This window comes from Lissotriton helveticus, chromosome 8, assembly GCF_964261635.1.
Source record: "Lissotriton helveticus chromosome 8, aLisHel1.1, whole genome shotgun sequence".
Classification (NCBI taxonomy): Eukaryota; Metazoa; Chordata; class Amphibia; order Caudata; family Salamandridae; genus Lissotriton; species Lissotriton helveticus.
The window spans coordinates 423,155,789-423,175,385 of record NC_136069.1 but is presented as its reverse complement, the minus strand read 5'-3'; the positions used below and the strand labels follow the sequence as shown (position 1 = coordinate 423,175,385).

The 19,597-nt window shown below is 42.6% G+C and overlaps 1 protein-coding gene across 1 annotated transcript in view; it reads left to right on the top strand.

Moving 5' to 3' along the window:
- Positions 1-19,597, top strand: part of VWA8 (von Willebrand factor A domain containing 8) — a 1,418,144-nt gene that overhangs the window by 368,638 nt on the left and 1,029,909 nt on the right. The window contains exons 8-9 of the mRNA XM_078657276.1: positions 8,460-8,568; positions 14,632-14,736. Coding sequence (XP_078513402.1) covers positions 8,460-8,568; positions 14,632-14,736 — 214 coding nt within the window. The remainder of the gene's footprint in view (positions 1-8,459; positions 8,569-14,631; positions 14,737-19,597) is intronic.

Here is a 19,597-nt window from a genome sequence, read left to right as displayed (position 1 = left end):
CAGCGTCAGCAGGGCTCTGATGGTTACGAGTTCAGCTCGAGCCGCGACAGCGTCAGCAGGGCTCCGAGGTCTTAGAGAGGACGAGCCGCGACAGCGTCAGCAGGGCTCCGATGGTTACGAGTTCAGCTCGAGCCGCAACAGCGTCAGCAGGGCTCAGGGGGTTCAGTTCCTTGTTGCGAAGTGGGAGCCGCCACAGCGTCAGCAGGGCTCAGGTGGTTCAGTTCCTTGTTGCAAAGAGGGAGCCGCGACAGCGTCAGCAGGGCTCAGCGATGCGAGATTGAGTTCTCCTCAGGGTCAGCCGCGATCAGATCAGCAGGCTTCAGGTCCAAGATACAACTGCCCGCTAGTTGTCGGGCGGGCCCAGATATAGTCCAGTGGCCCTTTGATGTCCGGACCCTCGCAGGCGGAGGTCTCAAGCCCTGGGGGCTGGTCGTTGGCGAGGTCCGGCGGTTGGCTCTTTGATCCTTTGAAAGATGGGTCTGGGAATTCCCAGACACCCAGCGGGTCTGGAGCCAGCACTCGGGGAGGCCAGAGGGGCGATCGAAACTGGCCCCCAGGGGGAGGCCAAAGGTGTGACAGATACCGGTCTCTCAGGGTAGGCCGGAGGTGTCATCGGAACTCCCTGGCTTATCTCACTCGGGGAGCCCTTTACCCCCCAGCCGGGACGGCGCGCCTTTGGAGTCTGGGTTTCGCTGGGGCCGGGGTCACACTAGGCCCATGGAGTCAGGGATCTCGGGAAGGGAAAATGGCTGCCGGGCCTTGTGGGGCATGCAAGGTTAGGCGCTCGGAGCCGGGAGCGGGACGGGGACATGCGGGCCTGGTCGTGGGTTACGGGGGTCTGGGCTTATCGGGGGTGAGACGACCAGGCTTCGGGGTGCAGGCTACACTCACGGGGATGCTGCGCAGGGGGCTCAGGCTGCAGGCCTACGCTCGCAGGGTGTGGGGGGACAGAGGCGAACCACGCCACGAGGCCGGGTCCAACAATAGCCATAGTATAGGTAAGAAAAAAACATAGAGTAGAATTGAACCATAGACCTTAATTAATAGACAGACTTGTCACTTTATTAACATATCCAGGTCATTGTAAATAGTCCAAACTCCAGCCAATAAGGCGTTAGCACCCTCTAGAATGTTCTCCTCAGAGGCTCAGGCCCTCAGATTTTCTACCGCACGTCATGTGAAGGGAGTCTCCATGAGCTCTGCTCAGTTTTGTCTCTATTTTCTTCATAAAGGAGTATTTTTTGCCATGTCTACTAAGAAGTCCCTCTTCCCTGTGGAACATGTGGAAAACAGCGACTTCATTCTGAGGATCCTCATAAAAAGTGCATTTATTGCCTCTATTCTGAGTATCAGGTAAATGATTGTAAATTCTGCAGGACTTTCTCTCAATAGACCTTGAAGGACAGAGAGGGGCGTCTCCTTCTGTGGCTACCGAAGTTGAAGACTATGGATAACCCCCTGTCCGATGTAGAAAGTGTGTCCTCTGTCCAGACTGCTTCATCTTTGAAGATAGCCAGTGAGTCTGAGAAGGTTTCTTCTAAACTTAAGGTGGTGAAGAAACATCATGTTAAGTCCACAGACCTGCCTTCGTCTTCAAAAGGGGTGCTCCTAGCCCCTCAGAGTCTATCTTCACCCTCTACGCCCCCGAGATCTGACTCTCAGGCGTCCAAGACTATCCGAGCAGTTATTACCTAAGAAACTGGCTATCTCATCAACGAGCGCGTCGTCGCTGCCTCCGTCGACTAGGACTTCTGTCGTCGCTTCTACTACGACGACTTCAACTTCTTCGTCTATGATGCCGGCTATGATCCTGTCATCGGCGACATCACCGTTGGCATTGCTGTCAGTGAAGGTGAGGCATCTGTCGTCTACGGTGCCTTTGACTTCGTCGATGGCGTCTACTAAGCAGAAGAAGCATTCGTCGATGTGCACTTTACCGATGACAGGTTCAACTACGTCGGCAGTGGCTTCGCCGACTGTGGCTTTGTAGATGGTGGCTTCGTCGACGGTGGCTCAGCGGCATCATCTCTCGCTGATGGCGACAGCGTCGACAGCTGTATCCATGGATTTAGTTCCATTGAAGTCTACAGGTTCCCTCCTTCAACGCCAACAGTCTTCTTTGGTTAGCAATTTAATCGACTCCTCATCTCCCAGCAGAGCTGTTTTCTTCCGACGCTGGTGAGGGTGATTCGGAGGATGACAGGTTTCGGGCGGTTCGCAGTCCCTCCAAGCTTCTAATTAAATGCCAAGATTTTGATGACGATCAGGACTATGAGGATTATTCAGAGCATGCCGGCCAACCAGCACCAGAACTTCCCATGATGCAAATGCCCATGTCCCTTATTTCCAATCTTCAATTTATGCTGGATGACATTGTGTTCTTCCTGTTTCCGTTAGGGATTTATTGTTAGCTAGCTAGCTTATGAAGGGCACCTTGTGGTGAATGCTACCTGTAAAAACATTAAACAATACTATTGATGACCATCTTTGGAATCAGAGGTTTCTAAATGGATTCATTGTTGCAATGTGTGTCTTTTGTCTGATAAGCATTGTAAAACTCCTCTACATACGGTTCCCTTGCTCAGTGATGCTTGGGTGAAAGTTGCTTTAGTCTTTGCTGGCTCGTTTGAGATGCTACTTACAGAGCAAACGTATATGTTAATGTTATTTGATTAGTAGCAGTAGTAATATAAGTTTATTATATTAATCAAAAGATTGCAATAAAATGTATAGAACATCACGGTCAGTACAAGTATCAGAAGATAGATATTTAGATACTTCTAAAATATTAGTCTTATAAAATCATGGCATAAAAGAGATCAGTTTCTTTGCATGTGAACTCAGAACATACAATTCAGAGTATGGACAGAATATCTGAATCACATAGTTAATAGTGCGCCTAATCTAAAAGTTTCATTGGCATATTATTGCAATACTGTCCTTAAGATAATCACATTAGCAGGCGGGTTAAACGGTCGATCTTGTTTTGCTCTCATGGAGAAAAAGAAAGAGAGGTGCCATTTCTTAAATACAGATTTTCGGAAATATAGTAACGTCCTGAGACATATATTTTGCAATCAATATTTAGCAGCAGTTAGCATGAATCTTGATACAAGCATAGTCAAGCAAAGGTTAGACATTTATATGTTTGCGGAAGAGATACTTAGTAAATCTCGACCAGTAACATTACTAGCCTTATTATTGCACTATTGGTCCACCCTTTTACAGTCTGACGCAGCCTCTTCCATCGATCTTGTTTGAACTACTAACTTTTTCTTTAAAAAAACTGATGTGGTGTGAGTGTGCAAAAAGGCATATAGATTAAGACAGGTTGTATAAAAACAGGATAGTTAAACAAAAGAGACAAATCAGTACCTATATAGATAGGGCGTTATAAGCTTAATCTAAAAATGTTGTTAACATTATTATTGCACTGTCTTCCTTAGTGCTAAGACAGTACCTGGCAGCTTCCACAGTTGATCTGAATTTTGCCTGGTTGAACATGGGGCGTAAATGCTTTTTTCTGAAATGCAACAGTTTAGGGAAAATACATATGATGTGTTGTTGAAGGGATTTGGTTGTATGCCCACAAATACGACAAACAGTTTTATCTTTAGAAGCTGGGTTCCATTTCCCTTTGAATACATGAATCGGAATATAAAACAATTTGAACCTTAAAAATTTCTTTTTAACATAGCCAGGCAAATTTGATGCCAAGTATTCTTGACTCTGTAGAGAGTTGGTATCAAACACTAAGTCCATATGGTTGTGTTGTTTGGCCTATGGCGAATCAGAGTCCCTCTGTTTAAGAGTAAAGCTACCACAGAGTACGATTTTCCAGGCTGTTCGCTTATTCTGTGCCAGTGTCTGTGGATCAGGTAAATCATAAGTTTCTAAGCTTGCTGGTAAGGTGTGCAACTTTAAGTCCTTGTATGTAGTTTTGCTAACTTCCTGATAGATTAGGTATTTTAATTATGTTGGATCAGCTTTTGCACAATCACAGAAGTAATTCATGGTGCTCCTGTAGTGGAGTGATATTAGAGATTTTAGACTTAGTTCTAGTCTGATGACACAGTTGGGGGCTGCTGTACGGAGGTGGAGCAGGTTACGTACATGTTGCATAAAAAGTTATCAAGACTAAAAATGGTCTTGTGGTTCAACGCGGGAGATGCATATGACAAATATGGGATTAGTTTAATGTTTAATGCTTTCAATGATGGCCTGATTGCTTTCTCGCCGAACAGATTTGCAAATATTAATACCGATTTGGTGATCATCGTAGACTTAAGCTTTCTAATTGCTAGATGTTTCGACCATGATATCTTGCTTTAAAATATCACTCTGAGATAATCATATTGTCTCACTATTTCAATTGTAGTATCTTCGAGCACCCCCCACCACACAAATTTAGTTTTCTTCCCAAAGGTCATGACTTTCATTTTGGACAGATTGGCAATTAATTCGTTCTCCAAGTTATGCTTATGCAAATGGTTTAACTGATGATGTTAGGCCTTTTGGAGTTTGAGACAGGATAATCAAGTCATCGGCATAGGCCAAATATGTTATTTTTGTACCTGCCAGCTTGGAAGGAATACCCTGATCTGACACCAGTGACTCTGTTAAATTGGCTATATACAAGGAAAAAAATAAAGGGGCCAAAATACATCCTTGTTTGAGGCCGTTCTCGGTACGGAATTTATAAGTGAGGGTATTGTCAATAGATAGCTTTACCTGTATCTATGTATCAGTATGCAATTCGATGATAAAATGCATAAGATAAGGATCAATTTTCCATGTTAAGAACTTGGTCTACAGCCTTTGCCGGTTCACTTTGTCGAAAGTCGTTGAATAGTCCACGAAACAGACATTGATTTCGATGCAAGTGATTTTTTTGCAAATAGAGTAAGAGTTGTTATATTGTTAACAGTTGAACAACCGGTGCGGAATCCTGTTTGTTTTAATGGTATTAATAATTTTTTATCTGCCCAATTCTTTAGTTTGTTTAGTTGCCGGTGCTTAGCAAATAACTTCACTTCAAAATCTAAGAGCGCTATTAATCTGAAGCTGTTTATTGATTACTTCTCAAAGTGAGTGTATTTTGATTTTGATTCTGCTCCCAACACCAATGCTGTACTTACATTTTTTGAAAAATATTTTGTGTTAAAGGCTACCCTAAAGAACTTGTCTCAGACAATGGTACATATTTCACTTCTATGCAAATGAGACAGTTTATTGTGTCATTTCACATCAAACATTTGCATGTTGCTGTATATTATCTTTCTTCCAATGGCCTATTGGAGAGGGCGAATAGGTTTATGAAAGAAGGGTTTCCAGCAGCCATAGCTTTGGGCTGTGATGTTGAGAACTTTATGAGAACAAAAGTGTGGTCATACCTTACAACTTCACATAGTACCACTAGTGTTTCACCATTTAAGCTGTTACAAAAAAGAGCTCCCAGGACCAAAGTTTGTCTTGACTGGGTATAATACTTACAAAATAGTTAGGATAATTTATTTCAAGGTGAGAGGAAAAAACTTGATGGCAAAGTGTCTCGGCAAAAGAACATTTGTAAAGATAATTTTGAGAAAAACAGGACATCCAGTCAGTCTCTTTTGACCATGGAGAGTCAAGGTTTTGTCTCCTGTCCAAATTTCTAAAAGGTCTAAAGGTGTTTTGATTTTGGAAACAGGGGGTTTGAGTAAAAGGAGTTTAGTAAAGTTTTTGAGGGAGCAAGCTAAGAGAAGTTTGTCTTGTAAGACTGTAAATCAAGACTTTGGTTTATATAGCTCGTGGTGGCTCAAATCTGTTGAACCAACTGTTGTGTTTTCCCAGTTGTCCTCCAATGGCCTTTCTCAATCTTTTGCTTCTTCTTCAGCCTATATATTAGTTTCACTTACATCAGTTGATACTTCTTAAGTGCTTTCCAAGTTTGTTTCTCTTCATTGTTTAGTTTTCACAGACTGTACAATAAGTCATATTGAAACTACACAAGAAAAAATTACTTCCTCAATATATTTAAAAATTGTCAACAATTTAACACCATATTTTGATTCGGCCTTCGTGGCAAATCCCACATGGTTTCAACTCCATAACAATTCCTAATCTGCCTCTACAAGGTGAACAACTACAGTACAATATGATGTTCGTTAAAGGGCCCAGAGCTTGTTAATACCAGGGTCTAGCAAGGATGAGAATAGTAGCATACACTTGATTCCTCTGAGAACAGGCGAATCGGAACCTCAATTAGCACCTCTACAATCCCTGCTTTTGGACAAGGCGCTTTCTCATAAGTGGCATTTAGACCAAGCTTTATCATGTAGATAATTACCTTTTATTCTTCTTAGGGTTCCAGATGAATTTTTTCAAAACGATTCCCACTCTTACCTTGAGGGATACTATTTTGAGAACAGTAACCTGAAGATATGAATCAGATGTAGTACCTATGATATCACTACATCTATAGAATGTTGTCCATTAGTGAATGAAAATAACCTTGGACAAGCTTTGAACTCCACTTAGATCAGTGTTAATCAGGAAGGTTGCTATATCGCTTTTGTGTGTCATACACATAAGCCTAATCATATACACGCACACCCTGAGACACATAAGCTTTCCAATGCAAAGTTCAGTATGCTCATGATTTTTAAGCAAAAGATTTACATTGAATCTTCAGTAGACTGACAATTCCAATACCCTTAAAGTTAACGTATAGAAGAAATGTTCATATTTCCTGCTACGCCACTACTTTTATTCTGGTATTATATATTGCTTTTGACATAGAAGCATTATTTACCAACATATGGATTCACAGTTCTGTACAATGGTCTGCTTTAATACCAACATTATATTATATCACAATTTTGATTTGAAAAACACTTCCTTGAAAGGTTTTGCCTGCACATTGCTTGCACTGCGCTTGTGAAATCTCTTGTATTTACTATACCCTAAAAGGGCCTCTTAACTGTTCCCGGAACAGAATTACTGTGTTCATTCCCTCTTGTGTGAAACTCTTTTTTTTGTTAACTTCCCCTGGCTGCATGCATTTACCATACTTCTACTAAAGCTGTTCACACAGTTTAAGCCACTGTTTAAGATAATATCTCTTCCCACGGGAAAGGTAGATCGCTTCTAACAGTAGGGTGGAATGCTTGCTTTTTCTTACTTAGTTGTGTAAAGTAGATGCTTTAGCCTTATAGTGTTTGTGGTATTTCCTATTCATGCCTCAGTACCTTTCTTTGCACTTTGTAGGCATTATAAAATTGATCTTTTTCAACTTAATCTATTTGGTCATTATGAGTAAATTAAAACATGTTGTAATAAACATTGTACGTTAAAAATAAAGTTAATATGCAAAAGCTATGCTATATTTTACTACTAAACAGGCAGCAATAATTGCAGTTACCTTGCAGTCAACAGGGTCACTATCTGAATGGTGCAGCAGGTGCAGTAGCACTGAGCCCAAAAGTTGTCAACACTCCACTAAACACATAAAATTGCTATATTTTACTTCTAAACATGCAGTCACAATTGCAGTTACATTGCAGTTAAAAGGAACTTGATTTGAATGGTGCAGCATGTGCAGTGGCACTGGGGCCTAAAGCTCTAGGGACCCCACTATTCCCAGATTATTGCTACGTTTTACTGCTAAACAAGACAGTCACAAGTGCATTACCTAGCAGACAATAGGGTCTGATTTGAATGGTGCAGCATGTTGCAATAGCACGAGGCCCAAAAGCTCTAGGCACTCCACTAAACCCCTAATATTACTATATTTTACTACTAAACAGGCAACCACAAGAGCAGCTACCTTGCAAACAACAGGGTCATCATTTGAATGAGGTAGCAGGTGCAGCAGCACCTGGCCCAAACTTTGTCATAACTCGTCTAAGCACATACTATTGATATATTTTACTACTATTCAAGCAGAAACAATTGCAGTTATCTTGTCGTTGAAAGGGGTTTGATTTGAATGGTGCCACAGGTGCAGTGGCACCGGGGCCAAAAGCTCTAGGGACCCAACTAAACTGGACCAAAAGTTGTCACAACTCCTCTAAACACAAAATATTGCTGTATTTTACAACTAAAAAGGCAGTCACAAATGCAGTTATCTTGCAGTCACTAGTGGCATGATTTGAATGGTGCAGCAAGTGCAGTGGCACCGGACCCAAAAGTTGTCAGAACTCCTCTAAACACAGAATATTGCTATTACATCAATTAATTCTATTATTTTCTTCTTTGGTTGAATTTTTCTAAATGTTGCTATTGCTTACCCACACAATACCACTAGTAACAGCACAATATATTGCCTTTTTGTACATAAACCAGTCATAACACTTTAACAGACTTTCTTTAACTTATAGTGTACAACTACTCAGCAAGCTGCAGTTTACAACAAAAACTACCTTATTATATATCACGTAGGCGAAACTTAATGCATTTACCAATGCTTGTCTTTCCAGAGTAACACAGCTGTTGTCCTTTGCCACAACACTCTGCTCTCAGGAATCGTCCACCATTGGCCTTCCAGACTTTCCCTCAGATAATCTGCCAGCAGCCATTCAGATTCTGGTACGTATAATAATGTTCATACAGATCAAAAATGAGAAATAGCATGAAGAAATAAGGTTACCTCACATTGTTCTGCGCTCGGTGCAGGTTGTTACCCTTTTCAACAGTTTTACCATGTGGTCCTTCCGCATGATTCTAAATCATTGTTAGAGTCCAAAATGTTTGATAATCAGGTAACCTCCAATTTTTCCTGAAGTTGTAACCAGCCAGTCAGAGTCTTTTGGCTTCACAGAGCCGCTTTGGATTTGCAAACCCAAAATGCTCCCTTCACCAAATTACAGTCCAAACTGTATAATGCAGTAGATTAAACTATCTGCTAGACCTGTTCCAGCATACCTTCTTTTGTCTTGTAAGTTGAGCCTAAGAATCATGAAAGTTAAAGTATGACATGTTTTGATTCAATAGAAGAACTTGTTTTATGTGTATCAAAAAATCGCTTCATGTTTCAAACATACAGATTCTTTTGGTAGTGCACAATGGATGCACTACCAGATTTCCCATAGATACTGATTATGTACACTGTAAGACACTTTCACTTAGTTTTACAATAACTTTCAATAAAAATCTTTATTTATGCTTTTACATAACATTATGAATGCACAACATGAATACTGTGACAATTAAATTCCAATTTTGCCAGAATATTAGAATTGGTAAAGCAACCCAGCCCTCCTGTATATGTCCCTTTGGTATTGTATAATTTTCCCTCCAACACCCTAGACTACTGTGCATTCCGTATCATATTCTTTCATTGTTCCTTGGAAGTACCTTGTAATCCCATCTGTGTTTCTACAGACCATATTGCTTCAGCCGGAAGCATCCTAAGGTGAAAGGGGAAACCCCTGATGCGTCAGATACTGGCCATCGACCCCCTTCTTATCTTCCCAGACCTCGAAGTCTTCGATTACCTTTTTATCTCTACGAGATCGCCTATTATGTGTCTTCGCTGCTAGTGACCATTCAATAATATCCTTCACCTAACTTGCTACCATGGGCCCCGGAGTGCCCAACCAACCAATAGCGATCCTCCGCTTCATCTGGAGTGCCAGCTGGAGGAATTTATAATGCATTTTTACTTGCATTGAATGTCCAACGATACCCAGTAAGCACTGCTTAAGGATAGGCTCCAGTGACAACTTTGTCACTCCACAGATCCGTTTCACTACTTCCAGCCAATATGCCTGTACTTCATTGCTGTGCAGTGTGTAAGAAAGTATCTCCCCAATCCACAGAGAGGACCGACAGTCAAGCAGCCTGCACATGTTCTGTTGAGTTTGAGTGGCATAAGATATGTGCTGGTAATGTAATTATCCCAGAGACCCTTTTCACCAGTGAGCAAGACTTCTTGCATTCATTGTCTGTGAGTTGTTCCCCCAGTTGCTCTCCCCAGGCAATTCTAGCTACTAGCTATCTTCCGGACCTGTCCGATCTAAGGGCTTAATACATCCAGGACGCCAGGTGTCTCCCCTCCCCTTACTCAGAAGTAGCTATAGGAGCTCAGACCATGGGGCTGCCTCCAGGAAGTTCCTCCAAATCTCCCTCGCTGTTTATGCCATTTTGGCGTATTGTAGGTGTTGGACCCAGCCCAAGGTGAAAGCCTCTTGAGCCTCCTGATAGTTGAGGAATCATTCCCCCGGATACAAATCTTAGTAGTCAACAGCCTCCCTCTTGCCATCGAGTGATGAACATGATGGACCCTATGTCTATGAATGGTTTCAGCGACCAAATCTCCAGATTCCTGGAGATGGAGAAAGACAGCCGTCTAAGAACTCTGGACTTTATCTATTTCCACACCTGAGCAGTGTGTCGCACCAGGTAAGGAAACTCCTCCCCCAGCCTTGTGCCCCTCATCAGTAGTTCCATCAGGGATCTACCCATATGCGTTCTTTGCAGGAACCGCTTCTCGCTGTTGTTTGTGTCAGGCATTCATTTAGCTGGGTACTGGATGTGTGGAGCATAGTAATATAACTCCATGTCCGCTAATCATAACCCCCTTCCTCCCGGTCCAGTTTTAAAGTTTACAGAGCCACACAAGTTCTCTTGCCGGCCCAAACCAGCGATACCATTAGGCTGTTTGAGCGCTTGAATGTATCTCGGGATGCGGGGGACAGGGAGTTCTGTAGCACATAGAGACATCTGGGCACAAAGACTATTTAGCAATAGCCACCCTACCCTTAATATACAAGGTAATCCAGTCCAGAACTGAATAGATTTATGTAGTCCCTCCGACAACCTCTCAATATTGTAAGTTTAATGTTTAAAGGACGTCTTTGCTAACACCATTATGCCGAGGTGTCTAAATTTGTCCTTGTCCGATCGTATACCCAGATCTGGCAGGCAGTCCATGGGGTGCTGGGCTAGTACTCCCAGGGGTAACATAATACTCTTGCTTCTATTTGGTCTCAGTCCTCCGACACAACCAAACTCCTCTAGGTGGGCCATTAATGTAGGAACAGATTCCCCCGGCCTCTTCAAGTAAAATATTGCGTCATCTACTTATGGTGAAAGCACGGGTGGTGTCTCCTAACCGGACCCCGCAGCCCCTCCATCGCCTTCCTCAGCCTAACGGCCAGTGGCTCCAACGCCAGTGCAAACAGATGCGGCGAGAACAGACATCCCTGCCCGATGCCCGCTGTATACTAAAAGCCCCCAATACCACTCTGCCGTTTCGCACTCAAGCACGGAGGTTCGTATACAGCAATTCAACTCGGCGCAGAAGTGCCTTCCGATTCCCATCCGTTTCAAAACCTCCATCAAATAGGTCCTTTGTTTTACAATAACTTAATTCCCCTTGTAATTCTCTAACTACTTTGTGATGAATGGACTACCACTGAAGATGCAATGTATGTCATATCTGCTTTTTATGATGAAGATGCACATGGCTGTGGATACTCTCAACCACCAGTCATAGAGAACACTTATTTACCTTTTTGCAGTCCCACCTGGCCGTTCTTTCTGTAATAAAAAAAGAGAAATAATTATGTCACCTCAGTTCTACAAAAACTTGAATTCTGACGGTTCACCTGAGTTCTGTTTACCACAGGGTCCACCTCACCATCTGCAGTACCTGTTCTGAAACATCAGGTTTGGTTTCAGGAACCTGGGACCTCCCTGGAGATAAACATGAGAGAGACCCTGGTGAACTTTAAAATGATGAGCTACCAAGTTGCTGCCTGTAAAACTGCTGCTTTTGGGTCACTGTCATCAGCCTGCAGCTCATCACCTCTACTCTTATTTTCCTCAGACTCTTTCCTCAACTCACTAACATTCTTCCTCATCTCAACATCAGTCCCAACATTTCAGCAACGCGTCTTAGGAGGCTCAACTTTGAATGTCACTGGAAGATTCTGCATAATATCACACATACACAGACCTGTGAGACAGAAGAACAGCCAGTGAATATTGTTAAAAAACACAACTCGCACACTGTAAACAAAGAAATATCCCTTTGAATTCTGCTCATCCTAAATGACATTGATAACACTGAACACTGTACCTGCATCAGCCCTGCTAAACAGTTATTCATAGGCAAGTACTTGCATTGTCTTCCTCATGGGTGCTAGATGCAGATTCCTTTACGGTTAGTGTATGGGTCTCCCAACAACACATGGATCTTATTGGAGATCCCTTCTTTTGCCCAGACTGACTTCGTTATACAGTGAGTGGCAAATCTAAGCATACCCTGAGACAGCAAATCTAAAAATGCGTGGAGAATTTCTAAGCGATGCTTAGCAAATATGAGTATGTACATAGATTTAGTAAACTGAGGATTATCAAGAATAGTTTACAAATTTTAGCAAGGCCTTATCATCATCATCATCCATATATTTATAAAGTGCACAAATGTCCAAATGGGCATCCTGGCACTGAAAGCCCATTTTTGTGAAAATAAGCTGAAAGAAGATTAGTCTAAGAACAAAAAATGTATCAGAGGTTAGCTGAATGATCTTCGGTCAAAAGCAGTGGTACAGAAAGATAGTTCTAGATATTGGTTGTGGCCTATGCCAAAGTCTGACCACGAGCCCTACCTTCGTGCACCTTGGGCACAACAAGCAGAACAGCAGGATAAACAGAATGTGTTGTTTTGGAAGAATTCACTAAATTGCAAATAAAGTCAAATAAACAGAGGACTTTGGCCATATATAGATTAATGGCTGATGCAGAGACTCCTCAGATACAACCTGCTTTTCAATAGGGAGCCAGTGAAGGTCTTTAAGTCGGTGGGAAGTGGGGGCAAGGAAGACCCATCAGTAGTCTAGTTGCAATATTTTGTACAAGTTGCAACTAATACTTAGGAAGCATCAAATAAGTGCATTACAATAATCCAGTTGAGAACCCACAATAGCATGGAGAACTTAGAAGCGTGTGTTTGGAGGCAAGAGAGGTATTACAGATTGCTTGCATCTCTTTTGGGCAGTGCAGTGCAATTTGTCATTAAAAATAAAGCCCACTTTAGTACTGTGGACACTGGGGTAGGACAGGAACCCAGTGTGGCGGGCCACCATTCATTAGACCAAGTCATTGACAAGTTTCCTATAATCAGGATCTCAGTCGTACCTGAGTGCAGTTTAATGAACGATCTGGGTGTTGACAGCAATTATCACCTCTATGTCGAAAGATCAGGTTAGCTTGGCTCAAGGGCTACATAAATGTTCAGCAATAGAGGGCTCAGAGAAGGGTCCTCAGAAACTTCCCAGTTAAACACATGAAATTCGCAAGTGAATTTAGGGATCAGGACCGGCTTTGCCTCACCTTGTAAAAAACAAGACATCCAGCAGAGGAGCATGCTTCTGACACCAATCTCATGAAGACAGACCAGCATAGTAGTGTGGAGCACAGTATCAAAAGCTGCAGAAAGATCCAACAAGGTTAAAGCTGCAACACCTCCCGCAACATGGCTCATCGCAGTCGCCCATGACTTCCAGAAAATAGAACTAGGTGTCATGGCTGATATGAAAATCTTCATCCCTGATGATTCTTAAGTGATGGGTGTCAGATATCTCATCAGTTATTGAAGCCTGTTGAGTGATACTGTATTTTGCTATTTTAAGATGTACACTGTGCAATATGAAACCGTAAAAGTGAGGCTCAGGAATGAGATTAGAGCTAGTTTTCACAGAGAAAGGCATGCAATGATATAGTCTATGTACTGAAGTGGAAGACTAATAAAAGTAATTTATTATAAAACATTCTGTTATAATGAAACATTGGAATAATATTGAAAACGCATAGGTGAAGTTTGAGTGGGCAGGAAACGAGCAGGCCAGATGAGATTGGTTGTATTTAAATTCAATAAAGTGTCCACTTCAAGTCACCTTGAAACTCTCTCCATGTTAAGCAGAGTGAGGAGAACTAAATGTGATATCTGGCTTCAGACTCCTGGACTGTGAATATCTCACCCTCTAACATTCACGAAAGCAACTAACTTATGTTTTTTAGGAAAATCTAAAGGCCTGTGGCTACTTTTCATCTAAATAGAGCCCTTCCATTTCCTTCAACAGTTTTGGGCCCTATAGCATCAAGAAACCTTCTGCCGAGGGCAAATTCAGCGCGAAGTAAATGCTCACATAAAAACAGCAGAGAAAGTAAAGGCAATTCTTGAGACCATCTGTGGCCCGCTTACAATGATCAGGAAGAAAATGTTCAGGCTGTAGGAGAAATGTATCCTATATTTGCTCTCATTGTCTATAGTTCAATGAGAACTGTGTCACTTCTGCCGGCCCTTACTAAGTATAAATTGCTTTTTGTCTGGTCTAATGAGATGTAGACAGCCCATCCTTGAACAGTAGTGGGGAGGACTGGAAGGGCGGTGCATAGATTGTATTGGTCACTGCTACATGCTTAGCATTTTAATGAATACATCTACATACAGGCTGTTAGTGTGAGAAGTATGGTTATTGTTGGATTTATATTCTTTTTTTGGATAACCTGTTTCTCTGAGTACTTCTCACTCCCACACCTGTTAAAAGTACTTAAACATGTTGAAGTAGACTAACTTTTTAAACAGTGTGTTATAAAAATGTTACTCTCTGTTACTTTCTTATCATTATGTTGATTTTTCAGGATTCCTTCCCCACGATGTCGGTTAAGCACCTGGTCCAGCGATTGTACCCATACAATATTTTGCTTGGAAAGGAGGGCAGGGGAGCTGTTGAAGATGCGCTGAAGGTGGGTACATATTTATCAGCTTCACTTCCTTACCATTATTTTCTTAATACTTACATATTATTTTGAGTAGAAAAGTTGTGTATATTATGCTTGCCTTTAATGTTTCTGTATTGCAGACAATAAATTATTTTGTATTTGTATTGTCATTTATTATTTTTATGTTTTTTTTCAAATACAAGACTGACTTTGTTTTTACTATCTGCTGCCGCGGGCACTTGAATGGCGTTATTGAAACCCTGGAGGGGTGGTAGGTCGAGAAGATGGCGGCCGCATAGCAGCCTCGTGAGCTGCTCCCTCCCAACTCTTTATGGCAAGTGAAAGGAGAGCGGTTATTGTTTTCACGGCATTCAGGACTACCTTGGCTTAGTCCAGGGACTTCAACGACAGACCTGCCGTTTGATTGAGATTTGGGTGCTAGTGTTGGTGGTATCAGCGGTGTCTGTTGCCAGAGTCTTCTTGGGCCCGAGTGTGCATCGGGCTCCAGTTACAGGCATGCCGCCGAAGAGTGCAAGGATGGCTTGGGGCCGGGTCGAGATCGCGGCACCAGGAGCTTTCCAGCGGGGCAGTCCTGCTCTAAAACAGACCTCAGCAGCATTGGAGTTGGGGTGAAAAAACTGGAGCCCAGAATCAACAAAGGCCGTCTACGAAGAGAAAGTCTCCAGTCAGGAGTGCCAACAACGCGGATTACGGGAGTCAGTGCCATTGCCACAGCCCTCGATCGCGGAATTTTTTTGGCCATGGCTCCAGTCCCGTATTTTGTGGAATCGTCGAGAAATATTGCAAAGGGGCTGGGGGCTGATTTCACTAAATTGGGCAAGTCTACAGGTAAACAGAGTGCTGGAATGGCCCTTGAAGGAGATTTAGTTTTGTGTCCTCCGGTTGGTGAATAAAGTGGATTACAGTTTTCCGAGGTGTCTCAGAACCCCTGCAGCCGAAAGGTCTTGGATACTTTACAGGTCAGTGATGGGCATACTGTGTCGGGTCAAACTCCCAGGACATTAGGGATATGGGCATGGGGGAATGTCATGATTGTATAACACTACCGTAGATTGGGGGTCAGAAGGGAAAGTTTAAAGACCTGCGGGTGTACATTCCCTCATACACGCTAAAAACCAAAGTGTACACCTGTAGTCTCAATCATGTGTATGTATGCGAAATCTGTAAAGTTGCCCTATCTCTCTCAAAAACTAGCAATAAGTGATAATCACTGGGGAAGGCATCCCTTAAGGATAAGAACCCTCACTCACCCGAAGGTGACATGATTCATGATGTTTTGTTTGGTAAGGGCAGGATATAGATCCCATATGTGAGATGATGGGTGTAGTGAGGTTGGCAGCGCTGTGTGAAAGAATTAGAAATGTGAATTAAGACTGCCTAGATAGAATCACTGACTGACTTTATTGATGTGTTCTACCTGACAGGATTAAAATGAAACAGCACAGTGGTATGGATATCGAACCACTGTCACTTAATGGTCAACATGTTTCAGCCTATTAATCACTTCTCATGTATCATCGCCTTCCCCAGTGATTATCACTTATTGCTAGTTTTTGAGAGAGATAGGGCAACTTTACAGATTTGTCTCCTTTGGAAAGAAAACAGCTGACCCCTGCGGAAGAAACCGAAGAGCTTACACTGAGGCTGATATACATATCTATTAAACAACATCAGGAAGAGACTTCCAGTGATTGTCGTAAGGCCTGGCTTGCCATGAAAAAGCTGCTGGGGCGATAAGGAAAGTTTATAAAGGATGTGTTGTGATTGGAGAGAGGATTTCCTCAGTGCAAGAACGTGCTGCATTACTGGAAACAGATCTGGGAGCACTCAGATGCTAGGCTGAAGCTCCTGAGTCTCAGATATTTTACATACTATGAAAAATTGAGGTCAGTGAGAATCGACAGAGGTGGAAAAAACCTGTGGTTCCTGGCCTTGCGGAAGATGTGGAAGGTAGCAACATCAGGGCTTTCAAGTTGAACCTCCTCAAGGGGCCTTTCCTAAATTGACCTCAGGGAACTGGGACTTGAAGGTACAGAGAGTGCAGCACTTTCCACGGATACTTTAAAAACAAGGTCAGGTATTTTTGGTATGCCCATTTGTTTAATATGTTGATTGCAGAAAACTCTAATTAAAATATTTTTAAAAAGTAACAACGTCAGATACAAGAAGAATGTGCCAACAGACCCAGTGCCATCATAGTGTACTTTGGGAACTATTTGCTCAGGCAAGCAATTTACAAGAAGGCCCCTCCTGGCTCCAGACGCAGCTTCAACCGTCAGACTTTTTTTGTGCTGCCAGACTTCGTCATGTCACGGTCAAGAGGACATGAAGGCTGAGGCAGCTTACCAAACCATTTCAGGCTCTTGGGGGAGAAGCCTTTTTAATTAATCCTGCTCGCCTAAAGATTAGCTTTGAGGGCAAGACTTGTACATTTACATCTGAGGTCAAAGCCAAAGAATGTTTCAATTAACCCTCAACCGGGAGTTGAGTGGCCTATTTACCATGCCTCTATCTGCTGATTATTGACTATTGAGGCAGCCTCTGATTAATTTAGTATCTGTAACAGGTGGGAGGTGGCTGTTCTCTTCTAGCTGTCTGTGGTTCTGTGTTTTTTAAATACTTGACCTGGAGCACACCTAGACTATGTTATCATCTTATGATAATAACTTTTTTCTTTTGTTTCTTCTATTTTCCACAAAATGTAGCTGTGTAGAGTTAGGATGGAGGATGCAGAGGGTGAGCATGGGAATTATCGTTCAGGCCTTGGGTGTTCTGATTGCTTCAAGGTTGTGATTGGGGGGAAGGGAGTTGTGTGTGATGGGAGGTAGAGGGGAGGGGTAAGGATAAGACGCGGTTTGGGAGAGGTAGGGGCTTTCAGGGGCTCACTTTAGTTGCTTTTGAGGGGGATGCACACCACAAGAAGAGAATTTAATTAATTTGACAGAGTGGGTTTGTTTCAGTATAACATTGGAAAGGCCGGTGTTGAAGTTGGACAAGGCAATCTGGGTGTTTATATGGCTAAACCTTTACTATGACCCATATTATTCAGCTTCGTACTGTGACTGTGAATATCTGTGGCCTAAATGATAATGTTTAAAAGACGAAAGGTGGCCAAAGATTTAAAAGCACTGCAGGCCGATATCCTCTGACTGCAGGAGACGCATATTGAGGGGTAAAGGAAAAACTTGTTGGAATCCCTCGGTTTCTCATTGGTAACATGTACTACGCAAGGTACTCGGACCCGAGGGGTTGCAATATTGCTGCGTAAAAATGTATGAGGCTTCCAACGCGGTTCTGCTTATAAATATGGTAGCTGGGTGATTACTGAGTGTCATTATATCATAGGTGTTTTAACACTATGTTCTGTGTATGTATCAGTTTTATACAACCCTGCAACTTTCCGTTTTTTGGACCTCGAGTTGGCACTATGGCCATAACCAATTATAATTTGTGGGAATTTGAATATCAGTGTGGCTGGAGGGCTTTCTAATGCCAAGGCTAATATTCATTCTGGCCGTAAGCCCGAAGTATATAGAGCTCGGTGCCATTTGAAGAGGCATCATGGGTTAGTTGACATGTGGCACAAGATCAAAGTACTGGATCCCGGCTACACTTTATTTTGCCCCCTTATAGGACACACACTGGGCTGAATTACTTTTTTTTATATCCCTTAGTTTGCTCCAAGACTGTCAAATTGAAAAATTTCCCTGAGTCATGTCCAATCATAATCCGCTTGTTATTGAAATCCCTCTTGTTGGCCAAGGTCGAACTGCACAGAATTGGTCCTTTGAGTCATTGGAGAGAGGCCTGCTAAATGATAATAACTATATTGTGCATTTACTTTAAAACATTAGATACAAAATTGGTAGAGCTGTTGTGGGGATCCAAATGCAAGAGAGGGAGCTTAAAGACACTGCAAAGAACAGGTCAAGATGGGGGATTAGAGGTTCCTAACATTGAATTATATTACATGGCCGCACAGCTTTAACATGCAATTTACTGGCTAGATGAGAAGGATAATTGGGAAAAGACACTGCTAGCTGGAACGTACGAGGGAGACTCATTCGCCGGACACTTAATGAGAGGGGCAGGGGTATCACGCGCCTGCCCATACATAATCCAACACGTGGCACGTGTATGGGACCAAGTAGTCAAGAAAGTGGTAGGGCCCCCTATGCGCCAGATATGCCGCTGTGTGTGATACAACCCTATGCAAAAATAGCAGACAACATGTCCATCCATAAATGGAAAGAAGGGGACTGCCTCACAATGGGAGACATTTATTTAAATAAACAATTCATCTCCCGTGAGGAGACGGAGGAGGCATATGAACTAGGACATGGGCAATTTCTGCAATATATGAAGATATCACATGTGACTAGTGAGTTATGGGCGTCATTCCCAGAGGAACCACCAGTTACCAAAGTGCTCCAGACAATGCTCTGTATGGCACAAGGTGGCCGCCTTATCTCACATTTGTATCGAGCACTTAGGGAGGAAATGAAAGCGATGACCCTACCAGTTCAGGCACGCTGGGAGGAGGCCCTGGGAGAACAATTATCAGAACGAGAATGGATCAAGGTGCATGAGGGAGTTAAGAAAGTGAACACCAATCCGAGGTTTAAGTTAGTTCAATATAATTATAATCACCAAACATATCTCTCCTTCAAAACACTAAGTAAAATGTTTCCAGCTCGGACACCTGAATGCCCTAGATGTAAGACAGGAGAGGGAGATTTTCTGCATGTGGTTTGGCAATGCCTGGTTATAACCTCCTACTGGACGGTAGTCACAGATATATTAGAAGAGGTCACAGGTTGGACAGTCTCTAAAGGAATTAAAACAGTATTGCTCGGACTACCAC